General features: G+C 33.1%; 1 protein-coding gene across 4 annotated transcripts in view; it reads left to right on the forward strand.

Moving 5' to 3' along the window:
- The window catches only part of arnt2 (aryl-hydrocarbon receptor nuclear translocator 2), a 183,145-nt gene that overhangs the window by 79,946 nt on the left and 84,047 nt on the right, over positions 1-19,152 (forward strand). For all 4 annotated transcript variants that reach the window (XM_056461014.1, XM_056461015.1, XM_056461017.1 and 1 more), the window contains 3 exons: positions 701-803; positions 6,622-6,687; positions 14,727-14,812. In XM_056461014.1, coding sequence (XP_056316989.1) covers positions 701-803; positions 6,622-6,687; positions 14,727-14,812 — 255 coding nt within the window. The remainder of the gene's footprint in view (positions 1-700; positions 804-6,621; positions 6,688-14,726; positions 14,813-19,152) is intronic.

Genomic DNA, 19,152 nt, shown 5'->3' on the forward strand with positions numbered 1-19,152 from the left:
CATCCTTCCATCTCTTGTTTCATCCATCCACCCATTGTTCCATACATCATTCCATCAACCATCCATTGTTCCATACATCGTTCCATCCATTGTTACATCATTCCATCCATTGTTCCATCCATCCATCATCCATCCTTCCATCCAACCATCCATCCATCGTTGCATCGCTCCATCCTTCCTTCCATTCATCATTCTGTCCATCCATCGTTCTATCCATCGTTCCAGTCAGTCAGCCAGCCAGCCAATAGTTAATATATAAATAAATGGCTTACTGTTTTATTTATCTATTACATTTGTATCATATTAAATGTAATACAATTTTGTATGATCACTTATTCTTTTATTCTGTGTACTATAGAAAATAGAGATCAGAATAAGTATGTTTGATTTATTCATGCATTGAAGAAAGATGGAATATTATTTCACACATTTTTTTTTGCCATTTTATCCTCAAAGTTATTTGAATTAAAAATATATATTTGAATGTAATTGAATATACTTTGTATGTATATAAAATCATTTTTGAGTTGTTTTGCACACCAAAAATGGCACATCTTGTCTTTTAAAGTACAAATTTATTACATCACCTCACACAGAGACTGAAATGTGTATAATTTTTACGTCTGTATTTTGCTTTGTTCTTGATCATAATTTGTACATTCATCTGACTCTATATGTTTTGTATTTTTGGTATTTTCAGGTCGTATTCTGGACCTGAAGACGGGGACGGTAAAGAAGGAAGGTCAGCAGTCCTCTATGAGGATGTGTATGGGCTCCAGACGCTCTTTCATCTGCAGAATGAGGTACATCTTCATCATCTTTATGAACATAAAGATATTACAGTCGAGCATAAGGACTGGTTGTCTTTTTTGATATTTCTTTAAGTCTGTGTGAACTAGACGTTGCTGAGACTTTTATTTCAGTACGTTGATGTACTTGAAACTGAATATTAAGTAGGGGGCGGGGCTTTCTTTGTCCACATTATTCCCTCAGTAGGAGGCGGTATTAATATGCAGTTGCTATGGAAACCCCCAGGTTGATGTCAATATAAGCACCGCCATTCAAATGGTCAAACTTTCATTGAAGATTTTATTCTCATAACATTTCAACTTTATTCTTGTAACATTTCGACTTTATTCTCGTAACATTTTTCCTTTTTTTTCATAACATTTCGGCTTTATTCTCGTAACGTTTCGACTTTATCCTCGTAACATTTCGACTTTATTCACGTAACATTTTGACTTTATTCTCGTAACATTTCGACTTTATCCTTGTAACATTTCGACTTTATCCTTGTAACCTTTCAACTTTATTCTCATAACATTTCGGCTCTACTCTCGTAACATTTCGATTTATTCTCATAACATTTCAGCTCTATTCTCGTAACATTTTGTCTTTATTCTTGTAACCTTTCAACTTTATTCCTGCAACATTTCGGCTTTATTCTTGTAACATTTCGACTTTATTCTCATAACATTTCAACTTTATCCTTGTAACATTTCGACTTTATTCTCGTAACATTTTTACTTTTTTTTTCATAACATTTCGGCTTTATTCTCGTAACGTTTCGACTTTATCCTCGTAACATTTCGACTTTATTCTCGTAACATTTTGACTTTATTCTCGTAACATTTTGACTTTATTCTTGTAACATTTTGACTTTATCCTTGTAACATTTTGACTTTATCCTTGTAACATTTCAACTTTATTCTCATAACATTTTGGCTCTACTCTCGTAACATTTCGATTTATTCTCATAACATTTCAGCTCTATTCTCGTAACATTTTGTCTTTATTCTTGTAACCTTTCAACTTTATTCCTGCAACATTTCGGCTTTATTCTTGTAACATTTCAACTTTATCCTTGTAACATTTCGACTTTATTCTCGTAACATTTTTACTTTTTTCTTGTAACATTTCGACTTTATTTTTGTAACATTTTGGCTTTATTCTCGTAACATTTCAACTTTGTTCTCGTAACATTTCAGCTTTATTCTCGTAACGTTTTGACTTTATTCTCGTAACATTTTGATTTATTTTTTCTTGTAACATTTCGACTTTATTCTCGCAACATTTCGGCTTTATTTGCGTATTATTTTAACGTTTGTCTCGTAATATTGCAACTTTATTCTCGTAATATTTTAACTTTATTTTTGTAATATTTTTACATTATTTTTGTAATATTTTGACTTTATTCTCTTAATATTTCGAGTTTATTCTTATAATATTATGACGTAATTCTTGTAATATTTCAACTATATTCTTATAGTTTCCCAAAAAAACTCAAGAATTGTGTTTTTTTAGCTCATTTTAAATCCGTAGTTTGAATAAGCAACAAACACCTTTTAGTGTAGCAAACACCTCAGTATAGCAAACATCAAACCAAGAAAACTCAGGATTACAATGAATGTGTTTGCATTAATTCAGAAATGGTGTCGCTGATATAGAGAATAAGCAAGGTGAAGGTTTACTCGATGTTTCTCTTAACATCCTCAACACTTCATGATGATAACTTACAATGTATTTCGTTGTTCATCCAAGTGTTGTTTCTTCATCTGTTAGCCTGACCACAACAACATAATTCCCCTGTTTCAGTTAAAAGCCTGCACGGGAGATTTAAAGCAACAAAATGCATTAATATTGAAATTTTTCAGCAATGAGGCAAACAGAAACCGACACTGTTGTTGCTGAACATTCCTGTCCTCCTGCAGCATTTTCTTTGTTTTAAAGATGCTTTCATTCATGGTGTTGTTTTGAAGCCGTCTATATTTAACAACAGATGAAAACATGCATTAGTTTTAAAAAAGTTTGTGCTTGCTTAAGTTATAAAACATGACGAGGAATCCCAACAAAATGCAAGATTAATCCACACATGTCTTAAATATAAGACATGTTTAAAGTTTTGCTATTTTTTTTTTTTCTTTCTGTGCCCAAGTTATAAATCGTGAAAAGAAATCTCGACGTAATTAATTCCAAAGTAATACAAGATTAATCCACACATCTTAAATATTTTTTTTAACTTTTGTTTAACTTTTTGACATATATATATATATATATATATATATATATATATATATATATATATATATATATATATATATATATATATATATATATATATATATATATATATATATATAAAACTATTTAACTTTTTTTCCCCTTTTTTACCAATGTAGACTGCTCCCTCTTGTGCATTTGTTTTCTGAAACGTGCTACAAAATGTACCTTAAGTATCTTAGATTGCCAAAACTTTAAAGAGCGCCCTCTAGTGGATTTGTCATCTGAAACGTGCTATAAAACGTACCTTAAGTATTTCAGATTGCTAAAACTGTAAACAGCGCCCTCTAGTGGATTTGGCATCTGAAACGTGCTATAAAATGTACCTTAAGTATTTCAGATTCGCAAAATGCAGAGAGTGCTCTCTAGTGGATTTGTCATATGAAACGTGCAACAAAACGTATCCTAACTACAGTATTTCAGATTCACAAAATTGTGGACAGCGCCTGTAGTGGATTAGTCATCTGAAACGTACAACAAAACCTACCTTAACCAAAGTATTTGAGATTGCCAAAACTGTAAACAGCCCCCTCTAGTGGATTTGGCATCTGAAACGTGCTATAAAATGTACGTTAAGTGTTTCAGATTGCCAAAACTGTAAACAGTGCCCTCTAGTGGATTTGGCATCTGAAACGTGCTATAAATCGTACCTTAAGTATTTCAGATTGCCAAAACTGTAAACAGCGCCCTCTAGTGGATTTGGCATCTGAAACGTGCTATAAAACGTACCTTAAGTATTTCAGATTGCCAAAACTTTAAACAGCGCCCTCTAGTGGATTTGGCATCTGAAACGTGCTATAAAACGTACCTTAAGTATTTCAGATTGCCAAAACTTTAAACAGCGCCCTCTAGTGGATTTGGCATCTGAAACGTGCTATAAAACGTACCTTAAGTATTTCAGATTGCCAAAACTTTAAACAGCGGTTTCTAGTGGATTTGGCATCTGAAACGTGCTATAAAACGTACCTTAAGTATTTCAGATTGCCAAAACTTTAAACAGCGGTTTCTAGTGGATTTGGCATCTGAAACGTGCTATAAAATGTACCTTAAGTATTTCAGATTACCAAAACTGTAAACAGCGCCCTCTAGTGGATTTGTCTTCTGAAACGTGCTATAAAATGTACCTTAAGTATTTCAGATTGCCAAAACTGTAAACAGCGCCCTCTAGTGGATTTGTCTTCTGAAACGTGCTATAAAATGTACCTTAAGTATTTCAGATTGCCAAAACTGTAAACAGCGCCTTCTAGTGGATTTGTCTTCTGAAACGTGCTATAAAACGTACCTTAAGTATTTCAGATTTGAAAATGTAGAGAGTGCCCTCTAGTGAATTTGTCATATTAAACATGCAACAAAATGGATCTTAACTACAGTATTTCAGATTCACAAAATTGTGGACAGCGCCTGGAGTGGATTTGTCATCTGAAACGTACAACAAAACCTACCTTAACCAAAGTATTTGAGATTGCCAAAACTGTAAACAGCGCCCTCTAGTGGATTTGGCATCTGAAACATGCTATAAAACGTACCTTAAGTATTTCAGATTCGCAAAATGTAGAGAGTGCCCTCTAGTGAAATTATCATATGAAACGTGCAACAAAACGTATCTTAACTACAGTATTTCAGATTCGTAAAATTGTGGACAGTGGCCTAGTGGATTTGTCATCTGAAACGTAGAACACAACATACCTTAAATAAAGTATTTCAGATGAAAGCATGCATTAGTTTGGACGAAAAATCCCAATATAATGCAAGATTAATCCACATATGTCTTAAATATGTGACGTCATGTTTAACATTTCTATATATGGCCCTTTTTAGAATGGAAATGGCTTGTGAGGGGATCAGCACATCTGTCAAGTGTGTGTAAAAACACTTGAGATAAACAGAACCTCTTTAAAAAACATCAGTTTCGTTCTTATGCAGTGCTTTAATGTGGTTAAACTTCATGACTCAACTCTGAAGGAAGTGTAATTGAATTCTTCTCGGATCCTGAAACGTACATGCTGTTTTTCTGCATGCCTTGCATTCATGAACAACATTCGACAAAGACCCAAGGGACGGCGGACGCTCGCCAGGTCGAACTGAAGTGATTTTGGGAGGCAAACAGCTCAAGTTGGAACAGATGTGAAATATTTTTACTCGTCAGCAGTGTCAGATCTCAGGTCACTCGTGTTAATGTGTTTACAGCTTTCAGATAATAACAGCTGATAGATTATTGTAAGGTGATGTTTTATTTCCTTTATATTCGCCAGTTGTAATACATCTATATCTTTATGTCTGTTTACAGTGGGTATGGAAGGTATTCAGACCCCCTTACATTTTTCACTCTTTCAAATTGCAGCCATTTGCCAAAAAACTTTCATTTTTTCCCTCATTAATGTACACACAGCACCCAATATTGACAGAAAAACACAGAATTGTTGCCATATTTGCAGATTTATTAAAAAAGAAACACTAAAATATCACATAGTCCTAAGTATTCAGACCCTTTGCTCAGTATTTGGTAGATGCACCTTCTTGATCTAATACAGCCATGAGTGCATCAAGTTTTTCACACCTGGATTTGGGGATCCTCTGCCATTCCTCCTTGTAGATCCTCTCCATTTCTGCCAGGTTGGATGGCATCTCTTCAGAGAGGTTCAATTGGGTTTAGGTCAGGGCTCTGGCTGGGCCATTCATGAACAGTCAAGATTGATTGATTTCTATATTTTAATTATATATGCAAGTTATAATCTGTGCTTATAATTGAGTTTCAAATTGGAATTTCCAGTCTTTTATATTAAGGTTATTGTCAACTGTGATTATATGTTATTAGATCTGAATCTTCTGCTGTTTGAGATTTAATTTCATGTTTGATCTTTTATCACTGTTAAAAATCACTTCTTAATACAAGTTATCATTTGTGCCTTTAAATTCATCAAGTTGGAAGTTTCTAGACAATTTTTTTCTCTCTGTATATTTTAATTATTTAAATTCTTAATTAAAGTGGTGGCTCAGTGGTTAGCACCGTCGTCTCACAACAAGAAGGTCACTTGTTCGAGTCCCGGCTGGGTCAGTTGGCATTTCTGTGTAGAGTTTGCATGTTCTCCCCGTGCTGGTGTGGGTTGGTGATCCGATTTCCCCCACAGTCCCAAAGAGATGCGCTGTAAGTGATTTTGGGTAAATGAAATTGGCCGTAGTGTATTAGTGTGAATGAGGGTGTATGGGTGTTTCCCAGTACTGGGTTGCAGCTGGAAGGGCATCTGATGCGTAAAACAAATGCCAGAATAGTTGGCAGTTCATTCTGCTTTGGTGACCCCTGACAAAATAAAGAGATTAAGCCGAAGTCAAATGAATGAATGAATGAATAAAATTCTTAATTAAAATTTTTTAAATGCATCTGAGTTAATAATTTAATCTAAATCTTATTTTTGCAACATTTTATCAGATGAAATAACATCAGAACTGGTCATATTTAAGTTTAGTCTTCCATATTTTAATATGTAACAAAAATGTATGTGTTTTAATTTGTATTTCTTTATGTTGAGAAACTAATATTGTTTTATGTGTGTTTTGTTTCAGGTGTGGTAGCGCACCTTTGGATCACATCTCATTGAATCGATTGTCCAGCATGAGAAAGAGATACAGGTATGTATGAAAGATTCACTGAATCACTCAAGTCACGATTAACTTTGGCATTTAAAAAAGATTCACTGTATTATTCGCATCACTGCATGTATTTTACATTCTTTCAAAAAAGATTCACTGAATCTTTTTCATCATTTCGTGAATGTTGATCCGCTCAAAAATGAATCACTGTATCACATCATCTTACTTTGTGGTTTTCAAAAAGATTCACTGTATTATTCGCATCACTGCATGTATTTACATTCTTTCAAAAAAGATTCACTGAATCTTTTTCATCATTTCGTGAATGTTGATCCGCTCAAAAATGAATCACTGAGTCATTTGCATCACATCATCTTACTTTGTGGTTTTCAAAAAGATTCACTGTATTATTCGCATCACTGCATGTTTTTTTTTTTTTTTTTTGATTCTATCAAAAAAAGATTCACTAAAGTACTCTCGTTACTGTATAAACTTTGGTATTTAAAAAAATTAATAAGAGATGCACCGTATTATTGACATCACTGCATGTAATTTCAATTCTTTCAAAAAAAGATTCACTGAATCTTTTTTATCACTTAGCGAATAATTTTTGAGCACTAAACCAAATGTCATTTGCATCACACCATCTTACTTTGTGGTTTTCAAAAAAAGATTCACTGTATTATTTGCATCCCTGCATAATATTTTGATTATTTCAAAAAATTCTTCACTGATTTTTTTTTTTTCTCATGACTTCATGTGATAATTGATGCACTCAATAAGGATTCACAGAGTCATTTGCATTACATTGTCTTTGGTGTTTTTACAAAAAAGTTTCACTGAATCTTTTTCATCAGTTTGTGTCATTTTGATGTGCTTAAAAATGATTAATTGAGTCATTTGCATTACATTGTCTTACTTTATTGTTTTTTCAAAAAAGATTCACTGTATTATTCACATCCCTGCATATTATTTTGATTATTTCACAAAATTATTCACTGATTATTTTTTTTCTCATGACTTCATGTGATAATTGATGCACTCAATAAGGATTCACAGAGTCATTTGCATTACATTGTCTTTGGTGTTTTTACAAAAAAGATTCACTGAATCTTTTTCATCAGTTTGTGTCATTTTGATGTGCTTAAAAATGATTCATTGAGTCATATGCATTACACCATCTTACTTTGTGGTTTTCAAAATTGCTTCACTGTATTATTTGCATCACTGCATGTTGTGATTCTTTCAAATTAGTGAATCTTAAGCACTCACGTTACTGTATAAACTTTGGTACTTCAAAAAAAGAATAAAAGATTCAGTGCATTATTCACAGCAATGCATGTAATTTAGATTTTTTCAAAAAAGATTCACTGAATCTTGTTCATCACTTTTGATGTGTTCAAAAATGATTCACTGGGTCATTTGCATCACATCATCTTACTTTGTGGTTTTCAAAAAAGATTCACTGTATTATTTACATCACTGCATGCATTTTACTTTCTTTCAAAATAGATCCACTGAATCTTTTTCATCAGCTCATGTGATTTTTGATGCACTGAAAACTGATTCACTGAATCAACACAGCATCCTTGTTGTTTTAAAAAAAGATTCGCTGTATTATTTGAATCACTTTTTGTCTTGCTGCACTTTCTCTCTGTCAGTGTGTCATGCTGATTGTGTGGCGTTGCATTTTTCAGCAGTGACTTCTAGGAATGTGGTACCTGTGAAGTAAATTCTGAGAAAGCAGCGTTTCTCAGTGTTCCTGTAGTTTGACCTTTGACCGATGGGGCTGGTTTGTTCTCAGCGGCAGGCGTGTTGTTTCTCTATCAGACATTCATGTTTCACAGACTGCTGACAGCTCAGGAATGCAGGATTCACCTCGTTCCCAAACACTTTACACATGTCTGATTAACGAATGGTGTGTGTGTCAAGCTTAAATGCAAAATGATCATGTCCTGTCGTACACTTCAAAAAATTGTGAGAAGATTTAATTTGATTTATTTATTTCGGACAAAAAAAAAATCATTCACCTGAAACAATTCATCAAGCTAAATATTCATCATGATCAAGAAAATACTTACTTATCCATATACACTTCCTATAGCAAATGTATTTAGCCAGTTTGAATTGGAGTGGGATGTAGCACAAGCTTATTATTTTCCCCACCATCTTTTCACAGCATTCGTCTATCACGTCAAATTCTTTCTTCTTTCCCTTATTTCTTATTTTTACGTGAAACATATTTCATTCTTTTTGACATCTTTTACATATTATATATTCAGTTCACCATTTGTACAATCCATTTTTATAACACAGACCCAAAATCCAGTGGTAATGAGGAAAACTGTTGCATACAAAACCGTTTTATCCAAAACGACTTCATTTCATTCAGTGAGTGCATTGTCAATTAAACTTGTGAGTTAATATAAATAGAAGTTACTTGGATGATTTTGATTCATTCAAGAATCATTCACTGAATTATTTGAATCACTACATTGATTTTGATGTATTCAAAAATTATAATATGGATCTTTGCATATAATATTAAAACTCCAAATCTATATCACTATATGCTATTTCAATATTTACAATTATTAATGTTTTCTATTTCCTTTATTTTAAGATTCACTGAATGATTTGAATCAATGATTGAATTAATAACCAAATCAACTGAATCAGGAGAAACGGTGAATTCGATGCGTAAACCGTAAACTTCCCGATCTAAAGCCTAATGAAAGATTTTTAAGAAGTTGGTGTTAAAAAAAGTTTTTTCGATGCTCTCAAAATGATTCAATGAGTCATTTGCATCACATCATCTAACTTTGTGGTTTCCAAAAAAGATTCACTGTATTATTCGCATCACTGCATGTTATTTTGATTCTTTCAAAAAAGATTCACTAAAGCACTCCCGTTACTGTATAAACTTTGGTGTTTTCCAAAGAAAAAGATAATAAAAGATTTACTGTATTATTCACGTTACTGCATGTAATATAAATTCTTTTAAAAATGATTCACTGAATCTCTTTCATCACTTAGTGTATCATTTTTGTGCACATAAAAACCACACGTCATTTGCATCACACCATCTTACTTTGTGGTTTTCAAAAAAAATAAAATCACTGTATTATTCACATCACTGCATGTTATTTTGATTCTTTCAAAAATAACTCACTGATTTTTTTTTTTTTTCATCACTTCATGTGGTATTTGATGCACTCAAAAAAGGATTCACTGAGTCATTTGCATCACATTGTCTAACTTTGGTGTTTTCAAAAAAAGATTTACTGTATTATTCGCATCACGGCATGTTATTTTTATTATTTTAAAAAAGATTCACTAAATCACTCGTCACGTATGAACTTTAGGCATTTAAAAAAGATTCACTGTATTATTCACATCACTGCATGTATATAAGATATAAACTCCAAATAATTTATAACTGAATCAGGAGTAGTGGTGTAATTGATGCATAAACCATAAAAACGTCCCTATCGAAAGCCTAATGAAAGATTTTTAAGAAGTTGGTGTTTAAAAAATACATAAGTACAAGTTAAACTACTAAGAAAAGTTTGATCCTTTCAAAGATGATTCAGTGGCTCATTTGAATCATTCCATGTGATTTCGATCTAGAGATTTGGTGTCTTTGGTGTTTTATCGTTATATCACGTTGTGCCATTTTAAGATTTCCAGCAATGATTTAGTTAATCATTTTACATTGCTCTCTCTCTCTCTCTCTCTCTCTCTCTCTCTCTCTCTCTCTCTCTCTCTCTCTCTCTCTCTCTCTCTCTCTCTCTCTCTCTTCTCTCTCTCTCTCTCTCTCTCTCTCTCCTCTCTCTCTCTCTCTCTCTCTCTCTCTCTCTCTCTCTCTCTCTCTATATATATATATATATATATATATATATATATATATATAGAGCTCTCTCTATATATATATATATAGATAGATAGATAGATAGATAGATAGATAGATAGATAGATTATTATTATTATTTATTTTAATATTTTTTTTCTAATTCACTGAATAATATTCGATCAATGAATGAATTAATAAATAAATTGACTGAATGAGGAGCAGCGGTGTAATAGATCTTTCCTTAGCTCTGAATGTTAAAATTAACATTATTTTGAGCAAAAAGTTGCCTGATGGATCAAATGTGATACAAATTAAATATCATGAAAAAATATTTTTAGGATTTTCTTTAATGGTTTTATAAATACTTCAGTTCCAGAAAATGTGAATGTTCTGCCTATTTAGTTCATGTTTCAAGCTTTACAGGGTCAATGAAAGATTTTTAATGAGTTGATATGAATAAATATCAATTATATACTTAAACACTTCAATCATATAAGTAGAAGTTAAACGACTTAAAACATTTTTATCCATTCAAAAACTATTTACTGCGTCATTTGAATCTACATGTAATTTTTGCATCAGATCTGTCTTTGGTCTTATAAAAAATATTTCATGTAACTGCTTGTAAAATTTATGCTCAAAAAACAGGATGATTTGAAACACTGATAGTAATATCGGTACTCCCAGAAAAGATTCACTGAATGATTTGAACCAGCAAAAGTAATTTAGTATTCTCAGAAAAGATTTAAGGATTTTTCATCTCTGCATCAGATAATTTGGTCCTTTAAACTGATTCCCTTTATTATTCAATAAATAAGAAATAATGCAATGTATCATTTTAGTTTCACTGAATCATTTGCCCCACTGCATGTAATTTCAGTATTTTCAGAAAGAATGATCTCTGCATCAAGCTTTGATTATTTCAAAAAATTATTACCTATATGTATCACTGTATGCAGTTAAAATATTTTAGAATATTTTCAGCAATTTACATTGATATATAATTTTAAATTCACATGATTAAAATGATTCACTGAGTCATTTGCATCAATTGATGAATTTGTAACTTTATTAACTGAACCAGGAGCAGCAATGTAATGAATGCAAAAAACTTACTTAAAATCTAAAGCTTAAACGTAAGATTTTAAAAGAGTTTATGTTGGTCCTGGTGTTTGTGCATTGCTCTACTATTAAATTCAAGTTTATTTGTATAGCAATTTTCACAATAAGTATCGTTTCAAAGCAGCTTTACAAAACTGACTAGCTAAACTCATGAACTAGAACTAAAATACCAGTGCAAAGTAAATGTATAAATACGACATTGCATGCAATTCTTCACTTGAATGAAATAAATAGAAATGAATGAATTAACACAAAGTAAATGGAAAAGTTCAGTCTGATCTTGGCTGATTTGACAGGGGATCAGATTGTGCACAGGGCGGATGAAGAAGAACATTATGAGAAAGAGAAAGGCACACACAGTTCTTCAAATCTGACTTTACTCTCCTGACTCAGTTGATGGATAATGTGAAAATTTAGTTTCCCAGACTTTCTCTTTTAATATATCTTAAGCTCAGAAGTGTAATTCATTTTATTAGCGAATATTCCTGGAAATGTTTGGCTTCTCGTCTGTTTCCTTAAAGGTGAAGTGCGTACATTTTTGACCCAGGAACACAAAACCTTAAGTTGCACATTTATTATTAGGAATAGCCAAAAATACAAGTATAAATGATTGATTTTTCATTTGTGGCAAAACCATTAGTATATTAAATAAATATTATGTTCAATGAAGACATTTTGTCAATTTCCTACTGTAAATATATCAAAACGTACTTTTAGATTTATAATATCATTGCTAAGAGCTTAGTTTGAACAACTTTAACCCTCTGCGGTCACCAGATCACACCGGTGTGACCAGCATCTTTTTTTTTTCTTATCAGTGCAAAAGACTCAGAGGGCCAATCCCAATTCAACCCTTTAGCCTCTTCCCTAACCACTACCCCTCGTTTTGCACATTCACATGAAGGGGTAGGCGTGTCCCAAATAAGCTGAAGGAAAATGAATATACAGGCCAATCGGAACAAAACATCCACATGGGATCATTAATATTCATGCCGGTCTTTGCAATTCATCAGAATGCAAAATGAAGGATATACAGATTAGAAATGTTCAGTGTCACCCCAAACATGCATAAAGTCAGTTTAAATGTACATTACGTCAGTTTAACCTGTATATTTGCTACGTATGTTTGTAATGAGGCAACAAACATATATAAACCGCGAGTATCAGTGTTTTAATGCACGTTTTATACATCGTGTCATATCTTTCAGGTCTTACGGTCATTCACTTGTTCATGCAGAAGTTGATAATAATTCCTGCCTACGTTTTTATATACATTAAGCCTTTAAAATACACCTCTAAATAAATCTCTCCCTGTCCTTTTTTTGTCAAGTAGAGTTCTAAATTAACCTACACTTCATCCACATCAGAACTCTGGAGCAAACTGTAGGTCATTGGGGTAGCAGAGCTCATTAATATTTACGACCCTTCCAAATATGGTCAAAATCAAACTTTTAATTTTAGGGGTAATTCCTGTGGTTATAATAGAATGCAATAATATTTCAGAATTTTGCTGTATTACTGTATATTAGTTAATCAATTTGATTCAACCTTGATTAACATAACCTATTGAAATTCAAAGTTTGAAGGCACTGTAGCATGATAACTGGATATATCTAGACATAGCTGAATAATAGCGTTCAGCGCTTGAAAAATGCATACCCTGAGCCTCTAAATAAATCTCTGCCGATCCCTTTTTGTCAAGTATAGTTATAACTTAGCCTATATTTCATCCACAACACAACTCGGGAGCAAACTACTGCATAGGTTATTCTGGTAACAGAGCTCATTAATCACTAGTTCACTCATTAGTTCACTTTTGAACAATGTACTATATACAGCAGGGAAAATAAGTATTGAACACGTCCCCATTTTTCTTCGAAAACATATTTATAAAGGTGCTGTTGACTTGACATTTCACTCGTATGTTGGTAACAACCAAAGAAATCCAAATATGCTTAGAAAGAATTAGGTTACAAATAAAGTTTTGTGTAATAAATTGAAATGACGCAGGAAAAAAGTATTAAACACATGACGAAAGGAAGGTGAAGAAAGGCAGTGAAAGCCCAGACAGCAGCTGAAATCTCTCAGTAGTTCTTCAGCAACCTTCTGCCCTTCTACAGTGTAAATAAATATTCGCTGCCTCAGTGCAACATCTACATTAGCAGGATGATGAAGATGAAACTAGGGTGGACATTTCAGCAAGACAATGATCAAAACACAGCCAAAGAAACTCTTAAATGCTTTCAGAGAAAGATAATCAAGTTGTAAAATGGCCCAGCCAATCACCTGAAGTAAATCCAATAGAAAATACAAAAGAGATTTTTACACTTTGTTGAAGTCTGTGAAAAACTCACACCTGAGCAATGCATGTGACTTCATTCTCTTTATGAGAGGCGTCTTTAAGCTGCCGTCACCAAAAAAGTGTTATTACACAACTCATTTTTCAGATTTGTTTTATTTTTATGTTTATATTGTTAAGGATTTTTCCCAAATCTGGTTCAATTTCATGTCAACAGCTCCTTTATAAATATTATTTAAAGTTTAATACTTATTTTGCCCACTGTATATATTGTCAATATGTAGCTGTATATTGACAATGTATATTGTCAATATGAAGTTAATATGTAGCATGCACTGCACCAATTCATACTTAAAACAATACTGCCTACAACTGTGTACACCTATTCATTGTACATATCGCTGTCAACACTGCCAATTTTACATTGTCCTGTTTTGAGTATGTTGTTGTGTGTTGTAGTATTTTGCACTGTCTGTATTTTGCAGTGTTGTTGTATTTGCACTGTCTGGAGCCAGCATCTAAGCTTTTCACTCATCATAGCACACATGCTGCTGATGATGGGACAATTAAAGTGATTTGATATTTGAGAATCAATGGCATCTTTAAATAAAGCAAAGCTAGAATATCTTGATGTGTAGAGAATCATTCACACCGCTGTTGTTTTGCTTTTCTGTTTTGATGTGAAATGCTGAAGGCAACATTTTTGTTGTTGTCCGTGCCGGCTTTTCAAATCAGACTGTAATCCTCATGTGAGCTGAATGTTAGCTTTAAAGTACCTTTTTTTGTGTGTTTTTCTGGTTTCAGGAATGGTCTCGGTCCGTCTAAGGAGGGTGAAGCGCAGTACTCTGTTGTTCATTGTACCGGCTACATCAAGGCCTGGCCGCCAGCGGGTACTAATACAGACACACTCACAACACACAAAAACACACTGGCATCACTTTCAGATCAAAGACACTGAAGCACTGAGACACTAACAGACACACACACATGCAGACCAACAAATGTACAGATTAAACCATCTGTTCTATGAGCAGGTCTGCGTTGAATAAAAGCTAAATATATTACGTTGGGTTTATTTTAAGTCATAATATTTGACTAAGTCATTTAATGCTTTCAGTAAAATGAGTAATTGCAATAATAATGTGAAAGATAAGCCACATTATACATCTTTCTTGATCTTGAATAAAAAAAAACATTAATGTTTTAAAAATATTACTGGTATTTTTTTACAATAAGGTTTAATTAGTTGCAGTTAAAATTAAACTGTTCATATTTAGTATATGACAAATAAATAAATAAATAAATATAAACATACTATTTTTAATGGATTCATTGAATCATTGGCATCACTGAGCGTAATTTTAGTTTTTCCAAAAAAATAAAAATAGATTGATTCATTTATGTGGATCAGTTAACATCAGTGCATATGATTAAATTGAATAAATAAAAATCCCAATTAATTTAAATAATCTACATCATTGCATTTTATGTTTCAGTTTGAAAAAAAATTATTGAATCATTTTCAAGAGTTTGTATAATTTTGCAGAAAGAATTCACTGAATCATTTGCATGAGTGTAGTTTTGATGTTACCGAAAAAGATTCAGTAAATAATTTCCATAACTGCATGTAGATTTGATGTTGAGTAAAAAAAAGTTTCAATGAATCATTTCCAACACTGCATATGATTTTGAAATATTCAAACTTGATTAACTAAATCTTTTTCATCACTGTGTATAGTTTCGATGTTACTAAAAGATTCAGTGAATCATTTACTAATACTGCATGCGATTTTGAAAAATCGCAGATTTATTCACTGAATCATTTGCATCAGGGCATGCAATTTTTATGTTATAGGTTAAAAAATGATCTAAATCAGCAATAGTAATATTACAAATTCATTTAGGCTAGCGTAACCCATAAGCCAAAATGACTGAAACCTCATGTTGAACATGTTTGAATCATTTACATCACTATATGTAGTTTTGATTTTACGTAAAAAAAAACTGATTCAGTGAATCCTTTACAATACTGCACGTGATTTTGAAATATCCGAATATGATTCACTAATCTTTTCCCTCACTACAGTTAGTTTTGATGTTACTTTAAAAGATTCAGTGAATCATTTACATCACTGCATGAAAATTTGATGTTATGGAAAATAAGATTCAGTGAATCATTTACATCACCGCATGCAATTTTGAAAGATCTAAAAGGTTTTCACTGAATCATTTGCATCAGGGCAGGCAATCTTAAAATATCTGAATCAGCAATAGTAATATTACAGATGCATTTAGGCTAGCATAACCTATAAGCCAAAACGACCTGAAGCCTCATGTTGAACATGTTTGAATCATTTAGTTTTGATTTTATGTTAAAAAGGAAAAAAGATTCAGTGAATCATTACCATTACCACATGTAGTTTTGATGTTACTGAAAAAAAAGATTCAGTGAATCATTTACATCACTGCATGTGATTTTAAAATTGCCAGACATGATTCACTAAATCTTTTCCATCACTGCGTGTAGTTTTGATGTTACTGAATAAATATTCAGTGGATTATTTACATCACTGCATGTGATTTTAAAATTGCCAGACATGATTCACTAAATCTTTTCCATCACTGCAGGTAGTTTTAATGTTACAGAAAAATTTGATTCAGTGAATCATTTACATTACTGCATGTGATTATGAAATATCCAAACATGATTCACTAAATGTTTTCCATCACTGCAGGTAGTTTTGATGTTACTGAATAAAAGATTCAGTGGATTATTTACATAAGTGCATGTAGATTTAATGTTACAAAAAAAAAAGAATCAGTGAATCATTTACAACATTGCATAGGATTTTGAAATATGCAAACATGATTACCTAATCTTTTTCATCCCTTCATATAGTTTCGATGTTACTGAAAAAGATTCAGTGAATCATTTACTAACACTGCATGTAATTTTGAAGAATCCCAAGCTCATAGACTGAATCATTTGCATCAGCACATGCAATTTTGTTCTTGCTACCTATTAAAAATCATTTTATTTAAAATTACATTACAGATTTAGACTAGCATAACCCATTGCCAAAATGACCCAAATCTTCACGTTGAACATGTTTGAATAATTTACATCACTATAGGTAGTTTTGATTTTACATTAAAAAAATTCAGTGAGTCATTTACAACACTCGATGTGATTTTGAATATCAAACGTGATTCACTAAATCTTTTCCATCACTGCATGTAGTTTTGATGCTACCAAAAAAGATTCAATGAATCATTTACCAACACTGCATGAAATTTTGAAAAATCTAAAACTTATTCACTGAATCATTTGTGTCAGGGCATGCAATCTTATGAACATTTTTTGAATCAGCAACAAAGATATATCAGATGCATTCAGGTTAGCATAACCCATAAGCCAAAACGACATGTTGAACAAGTTTGAACCTCTTGAACTCTCAGAACTCTGTGTTAAATTCTCATCGAATCGACAAAAAGGTCTTGAGTTCTGGATGACTCCCACATGACTCCAGATCTCTCCAGCCCGAGATTCATATTAGCACAACAGCAGGTGAAAGACAGATATTGAGCAACCCCGAACTCAAAGCCCAAAAACGTGAACTTTCTTGCCTCATATCTCAGCTGGAGGTTCTCCAGGTCTCCTACAAGTATGTGTGTCATGAAAATCAATCGCACATGCTCCACATCCTGTTTGTTGCATAACGGCACAAAAACTAGGCTAAAAATAACCAGCGGCGCTCGACCGTCAGCTATTATCACGTCTTAATGGAATGCGGTGATCTAAACGGAGACATCGCGTATAGTATTCATCACAATTTATGAACGGTTAAGAAACTCTGTGGAAAGAGCAGATGGGATGTTCATCAGCGAAAACAAACACACGACTTTATGTATGTGCTTTTTATTAGTTTGATATGCAAACGAATGAATCCTGTCTGCTGGTATAATGTCACTTTTGTGCAAATTAAAGGCAGTAAATTAATTGTAAACATCAGTGCATCTGGCTTGTTGTTTGATTTTCAGCGTGTCATTTATTTAGACTAAACAGTGATAGATATATACAGCCGTGCCTGTTTTATTTGCAGCACAGACTCATTAGTTTTGCAAAGTAGTGTTGATGAATTGAGTTGTATTTTACTCGAGGTGACATGTTTGCCGTGTGAATGTGGGAGCAGACAGTAAAATGATGACAATGGGACAAAAAATTGCCCTTACGGGTCTCTGCTCCGTATTAATATCATTCTATGTTTGTTCATCGTCTCTGATGGATGCACTGCATATAAAAACAAACACATCACACAAGCAATATGAACCCTTAATGAAGCGATCCTTTCAATTAATGAGTCAAAATGACTCGCAAGTTACCAGTTTGATTCAGTTTGATCTTATAAATAAAATACCGGTGTCCTGAAATGTTTTTCCCATTAATTTCTGCCATTCTTCTGTTGAAATGGTATAAAAAAAAGCTTAATAGAAATACAATAAAGTAAAAAAAAAAAATCTATAGAAAATACACTTACTGGCCACTTTATTAGGTACACCCGTTCAACTGCTCATTAATGCAAATTTCTAATCACATGGCAGCAACTCAATGCATTTAGGCATGCAGACATGATCAAGACGATCTGCTGCCGTTCAAACCAAGCATCAGAATGGGGAAGAAAGGGGATTTAAGTGACTTTGAACGTGCCAAACGGGCTGGTCTGAGTATTTCAGAAACTGCTGATCTACTGGCATCTTCACGCACAACCATTTCTAGGGTTTAAAGAGAATGGTCTGAAAAAGAGAAGAAAAAAAATCCAGTGAGCGGCAGTTCTGGCTACAGCGGCCAGAGACCACACTGGACAATAGAAGATTGGAAAAGCGTTTCCTGGTCTGATGAGTCTCTATTTTTGCTTCAACATTCGGATGGTAGGGTCAGAATTTGGGGTCAACAACATGAAAGCATGGATTCATCCTGCCTTATATCAGCAGTTTAGGCTGGTGGTGGTGGTGTAATCGTGGGGGATATTTTCTTGGCACACTTTGGGCCCATTAGTACCAATTGAGCATCATGTCAACACCACAGCCTAACTGAGTATTGTTGCTGACCATTTCCATCCCTTTATGACCACAGTGTACCCATATTCTGATGGTTACTTCAAGACTGGTTTCTTAAACATGACAATGAGTTCACTGTACTCAAATGGCCTCCACAGTCACCAGACACCAG

The sequence above is a fragment of the Danio aesculapii genome, chromosome 7 (assembly GCF_903798145.1).
Source record: "Danio aesculapii chromosome 7, fDanAes4.1, whole genome shotgun sequence".
In the NCBI taxonomy this organism is placed as follows: domain Eukaryota; kingdom Metazoa; phylum Chordata; class Actinopteri; order Cypriniformes; family Danionidae; genus Danio; species Danio aesculapii.